Source organism: Apium graveolens, chromosome 8, assembly GCF_009905375.1.
Source record: "Apium graveolens cultivar Ventura chromosome 8, ASM990537v1, whole genome shotgun sequence".
In the NCBI taxonomy this organism is placed as follows: Eukaryota; Viridiplantae; Streptophyta; class Magnoliopsida; order Apiales; family Apiaceae; genus Apium; species Apium graveolens.
The window spans coordinates 146,762,034-146,768,883 of NC_133654.1; the positions used below are offsets into that span (position 1 = coordinate 146,762,034).

Genomic DNA, 6,850 nt, shown 5'->3' on the forward strand with positions numbered 1-6,850 from the left:
TTCACACTTAAGGAGCAGCTGCTAAGGATCTCCGTTCATCATTTTTGGATCGCCATTAAAGACCTCCATCTTTCCATTAACGTAAAACTTCTTAAGGTAAACATACTGAACTACGAATTACATATTATTTTTTGCATGGATCCTGCGGAGGGTTTCGGTTTTTTTTAGATTTAAATTTACGTTTTCGTTGCATTTATGTGCTAAAAACCCTTCAATCCTTACCTAAGGTGTAACATAGCAAAATAAAAGTTAACATACTACAGTAATTACAAGTCATCAAGTTTTTAAAAACAACAAGTTATATCTTCTTTATAAATATATACAAATTAACATCACATATCAAGGATCACAAATCAAGATCATTATCTTAACTCAACTGAAATTAAAACCTACTAACAATTATCAATCTAAATGATAAAAAACTTCCGAAAATCATGAGTTGTTTACATGCATGCATACCTTCTAATTTTACAAGTCAAAACCATATGATTTCCACAATAATTTTTATCATAAAATCAACATGCAATCCTAACATAGACTAATACTAAATGGTCACTTAGCATGCAAAGGGTTTCATCAAGTTTTCACTACAAAATTCATGCCATTATCACAAAACATACAAGAATTGAACAAGGCAACAAGACACCACTAAGAACCATTCATTCGGCTCCCTTATGGTCATGGCCAAATGAAATGGAAGGGAAATGACCATTAAAAACAAGAGCTTCACTCTCTTGACTTGGCATTTTGCCATTCCTTGTAGTTCCCTCAACAATACAACCTTAAATCCATGAGAATCAAGATTGTAATTTGAGTTCTAGTTAAACTATGACATGCAAGATTAAAACTCAAACTTTTCACTCTAAACTTTTTGAAATATATAAGAACAACATGTAGGGAGTAAGATTACTTGAATATAAGATGAATGTTTGAGTGAAATAATGAAGAAAAGAAGGGGATGGGGGGGCCTCGACTATGGAAATTACCGAGAGGGAGGAGGAGCCGAGAGGGGAGGGAGGAGAAAAAGGGAGGGTGGAGTGTGGAGTGGGGTGAATGATCACAACACCTTGCATTTTGGTTTTTATGATTTTGATTGACTAAAAGAAGTGGGTGAAAATGAGAATTGATAAGAATAACCTTCCAACAGACTTAGGTAATTTTGCATGCAAGGATAAAGAGGTAATTTGGCTAGCAAAATGAGAGTTAGTGGGGTTGGAATTGTCTTTTTAGCCCTTTAGTTGAATGGGAGGGTATTTGTATGCAAGGATATTCATGTAATTTGCTAATTACTTAACAACTAATTTTCAAATATCTATTTTTATAAAATAAAATAAAAGTTCAAAAATTATAAAATTTATACCATAAAATAACTTAGATTTTTAGAAATTTTATGAGATCACTTTTGAAATTTGTGAATGAAATAATTTTTAAAAGATAATTTTCAATGGTAAAGAATATTCTTTATAAATAAAAAATAGGAGCAATTAATAAAACTATCGCTTTGAAAAATTCATATTTTGAGTAAAGCAATTTATAACGCAGCAAATTCCATTCACACATATGTTCGATCAATAAGTATATTTATAATCGACTCAAATATTATACAGAGTTCACAAATAATATTACACAAAATGCCGGTCATAACATTAAATTTATTAAATATTTAGTATGATGGATTGTTAATCATTCCAAGGATGAAAAACTTCTGTACTCTTTAATTTTTTTGTATTTTGTTTTATGTCAATTGTTGAAATTGTTATATTTTATTGCTTCTCGTGCAGTACGGAAGCTGAAATCGGTGGGCTTTGTCATTGCTAATTTCCCAGGCTTATTTGAGTTTGGTAGAATTGTGAGTGGTATATATTGGTTGTATATTTTTTCTTCAATTTTTTTTATATTTACTAACTGCTATTTTTTCAGAGGATTCCGAAGACGTTTAATGAACTTCACGGCTCAATGATTCAAAATGATATTATTTTGATAACCAATAATGGAGATAGATGGGTTTGTTCATATGATCAGATAAGTTGTCAAATTACCGGTGTTGGAAAATTTATGAATTTTTATGGAGTGGCTCTGTATTGGTTTATGGTATTGACTTATCGTGGCAACGGTGAGTTTGATGTAAACATCTTTTCGCCAAAATATAGTGAAATTATTTACTTCAAGGCATCACATAATGATACGAAGATCGAAGAAAAAGAAGCTGTTAATTTAGAAGTGCCCCTAAATCCTTTTACTACCGAAGAATTGGATGGTGCTTCATTGTTCTTCAATGTCTCTTGGAGTGATTTTCATTTTTTTAAACTTGTGATTCTTCCAGTTCATTTGAATGGTTTGTATGATAAAGTGGTAAGTATGGTTGTATGGCATTTGTGTTTAGTATTTTAATTATGATATATGATAGTGACATTAACATATCATTTCATATAAATTGTAGCCTGTAAGTGTAAAGCTCTACCATATCTATAAAAACTGGAGCAATGGAGAAAGGATTACTGTGTGGTTGTTTAATAGGTGCTGGAAAATTGAAATTGAGTGGTGTAACTATTATTTTATGTTTGGTAGAGGATGGAGGAAATTTGTTATAGAGACATATATCCGCTTGGGTGATACTTGTATTTTTGAATGTACTGGCAATCGTTATGAATTTAATATTTGTAAAGAGAGGCACGAAGTCCATGATTTCATCATTGCCAATTCAGGTAGTGTTGTGTTTATTTTTTTTCCTTTTTTACTCTTTAATTTAAGTTTTATGTTTTTATAATTTTTTATGGTTGTTTGCTTTAAATTTTGCAGATTTACGGGGGGTGAGATTCTTACAAATTGTATTTTTTCAGTCATTGGTTCAACATAAATTGAAAGCTTACTGAGTTATTTTGGTTTTTGTTATCTTTTATATTTTTTTTAGCAGTTAAATTTTATTATGTATTTATTAAAATATGATGTCATACATAGATGTTGCCAATATCGCTCGGGAATAGTTTTGGAAATTTGTTATTGAAGGTTGTTGAGTTTGTGATGCCAAGTAACCAATCATGGTCTATTTGTTTCCGCGAAAATCCTTCAAGTTTTATATTCACAAAGGAGTTTGCACCGTACTATGGTCTGAAAGAAAATTTTGTAATTGTATTTGAGTACCTTGGACATTCAAGATTTTTTGTAAGGATTTTTGACCAAAAATCTGTGGAGATATCGTATTTGAATTTGAGAAAGACATCGAAGAGAGACGATGTTTTTTGGGGCTCAAAATATATATTTGGATTTGCTAAAGGTAATCTGATTGATTTCACTGGCTTAAGAAATATGAAAGGTAATAATATTCTAAATTATTTTAAAAAATTATCGCAAGTATTTGTCTTATAAATTATTTTTGATTTTGTGATGTTATTTTTAGGTATTGTTAAAAAATATTTAAAGATGGTGGATAAGGCTTGTGTTGGTCATAAATTAACATTGTTGGAGAAGGATAAGAATTTTTTTGGTAGATTTGTTATTGTATTACGGTGTTCATCCATTGATCATAAGCTATACAATGTGGTAAGCAAGATTAGTTTTTTTTTTGTTTTTTAGAAAAATCATTATTGCTAGATAGTTAAATCTATCAATTGCATTTTAATTAAATTTTGCTTGTTTTACAACAGTATATTGGTAATTTTATGATATCTTTCTTGAAAGATTGGTCAAATGGTTTAGTTTCTCGGTTAATTGCTCATAAAAGGCACTGGAGAGTCGTCATTAGCCTTCAGCCTGATATGTGTAAGCTTGGACGTGGATGGGAAAAATTTGCTAGAGATAATGATTTAAGTGGAGGCGACTTGTGCATATTTACTTTGCTTAATTGTGTCAGGAAAATATTTAGAGTTGATATTATAAGAATGTGATTTTTGTTGTTGTTTAGTTTTGCGGGTCATTGGTTGTTCAAGAAATTTTTCTTATTTATTTATACTTGAGAACTGCACTACTGACCAGAAAATGGTATTTGCTGCATCATAGTATTATGAGTATTATTTGTACATCTATTTTATGCCACCTGGGTTTTTATGATCTCTTTTTATCTTTATTAGTCCAAAAAAATCCATAAGGATGGTATTATATAGCTTTTAGGGTTACAATTGTATAATTGACCTTCATTTTAATCTTATTAATGTCAAAGATAACGGAGAACCTCAAGAACCAGCAGCCTGTGTACCTAAATCATTATGTGAGTCCAATGTCAAAATGTATTTTTTTTTATCTATGGAAAGAAAATAAACACCAGGGTCTGGTTTTGTTGAGATGCTTTTGGCATAGCAGTAACAAGAAGAGCTTCTTCAGTAATTGCAGAAGTATGCAAAATAGAAGGTAGAAACCAGTTAGGATTATTATGACCATCCCATTATATTGGATTTTCTTCAGGTTTCCTCCATAATGTGCCTATTGCATCTGTTATGTTAAAATTAAGGCCACAATCATTCAATTTGGATGATAACCATGCCTATTCAGCATCCAAAATAGTGATTTTGAGAACCAATACCATATACAAAGCAATTGCGACAACATTGCCATGTAGAAGGTCAATATATGGTTCCATGTATTATGAAATCAGTCTCTGCTGTTAGAGCATTACCATAAAGTTAGAAAACATGCTAATGATTCAGAGAAAAGCAAAGAGTTGTGTAGGAAATAAACTTTGCAAAAATAGTAAAAAAGTCACTTCTGTGAAGTTAAATAGAATTGACTAAATAAATTATGAAGAAGTATAATCATCGGGGCAATGGTTCCTTGTATTATCAGTCTCCGATGTTAAAGAATTATCTTATATCTGATCCAAATAATATGTTAGAGGTGCAACTTGAATCTGAGGCAGTGGCGTTGTCTACGAAAGTTGTTATCTATACATAGAGCTTTACATACTCTATTAGAGAAAATAATAGATTTCGGGGTTGTGTTTTATAATATTAATTAGTTAAATTATCAGGTTATTTTAGTACATATATTGATTATAACTTTCTACTACAGGTAAATGTTTTGTAAAAATGTGATAACTTTAATCTACATTAACATGTAATGGCCCTTGCTAGTTATGTATGTATACTTAAAATGGTAGAGATTTGGCACCAAATGGACATGATAAAAATATGTTGAAAATGCATATTAAGATAATGCTAATAAAATTCTTCCAAAAAGGAAAAAACTACATTAAAAAAAATATGCAAGAAAATTTAGAAAACATGCTAATTATGCAGGTAGAAAAAGAGTTATCGCAAATATAAATGCAGAGTTGTATAAAATCAGATACTTATTTAGAAGTTAAATGTAAATGACTAAATTAATTATCAAGAAGTATAATAACTGGGACATGCTAATAAAAAATACCAGAAATCTTTGTTTGGTGTTCCAAATATCAAACATATACCAAAAAGCTATTGGTATATATTTCCATTATCTGTACCCTAAATTTCTAATCCTAATAGGTTGCGGGTTTGTTTACCAACTGTATCTTTCACAATAGGTGTTTCTGATGGATTTGGTTTTCCATTCACACCTTCTGGTGTCTTTCTTTTATTCTCCAAGCGATCTTCTAATATTTCCTAGTGTCATCTTCCAACTATGCAGTTTGTTCCAAGTTCACAACATGAGGTAGTGCATTGTTGACGTCAACAACTCCAACTTCTTCTACTTGAGTCACCGTAAATCCTTCTCCTTTTTTAGCTGTATTGTAACTTGTGATATTCAACTTGAATGTGTATCTCTTTCCTAATATATTATTAAGAATTGCTGGTATTATCTTTTGGCTTTCATTCCGTTTCACAATTTTTTGGGCACAATCAAATAAGAAACCAAAAAGGATGTCAACCATCAAAAATTTAAGAAATGTTAAATATTTATGTACCTTATCATTGTTGAGTATGTGTTGTGCCGAGACATTGATCATTTTTATAACATGCCTATAAAAAAGAATGAAAGTTGTAATTGATGTTTCATCCTCAACTTCCACAGGTACTCTATATCTAGGAATTGGAGGTTTTTTATTGTATGGGCATTTCTCACAGATTTGCGCTTCTGTGAGTTTTGTTTTACATGTATTGGGTGGCCTTCATGTTCACATACTATATATAACCCAAGTGGTGTAGTAACTCTCGATATTTCCACATAAAATTGAACATGGCTGAAAACCCCTTTAGGTAAATACAACCCTACAGATTTTGAAGTTTGTCCTTGGCTTTTATTTATTATCATTGCATAGCACAAAGATATTGGGAAATGAACTCTCTTGAATGAAAAAGGAAGTGTTGCTTCTGTTGGTCTCATACAGATTCGTGGTATAAAAGCCTTCTCTCCGATGTGATTGCCGGTAATTAAAACTCCTTCTATAACTCTAGCACATAACTGAGTTATAATCAATCTTGTTTCGTTACACAGTGCCTTGCTTGGAGCCAAATTCCTCAATAAAACAATTGGAGCTCCAATTTTAAGTTCCAGTTCATGATTTGGTATACCCGCAAGACTAAGAGAATTTAAATATTCTAGCGGGTACATACTTTCGAGTGATTCACAGTTAATTGTACTTTTATAAATTGAATCCACACTTCGATATACTCTAGATTCACCTACAAATATTTAATCAGGAAATATGAGTAGAATGTAAATCAAAGGCATTATGAGAAATAATTATTGATAAAAACTGTAAAACATCTATACATTGCATTCTCTATCATTTCCGACACAATAACTTTAATTACATAACATATTTATATTGTGGGTTTTTGGACTAATTTTTTATGTAATAGCAATTATATGTGGTATTAAGTGAAATGAAATAAAAATCCTTAGGAATAAATGTCTGTTTATCATATAGAAAAAGGAA

General features: G+C 30.7%; 1 protein-coding gene across 1 annotated transcript; it reads left to right on the plus strand.

Annotated features, from left to right (window-relative positions):
• Positions 1–1,116: 1,116 nt before the first annotated feature.
• Positions 1,117–3,884, plus strand: LOC141680050 (uncharacterized). Its single transcript, XM_074486379.1, has 8 exons — positions 1,117–1,153; positions 1,782–1,849; positions 1,921–2,352; positions 2,441–2,705; positions 2,800–2,810; positions 2,959–3,313; positions 3,398–3,540; positions 3,645–3,884. Exons 1-8 carry the CDS (start codon positions 1,117–1,119, stop codon positions 3,882–3,884), a joined length of 1,551 nt encoding a protein of 516 aa, XP_074342480.1.
• Positions 3,885–6,850: the final 2,966 nt, after the last annotated feature.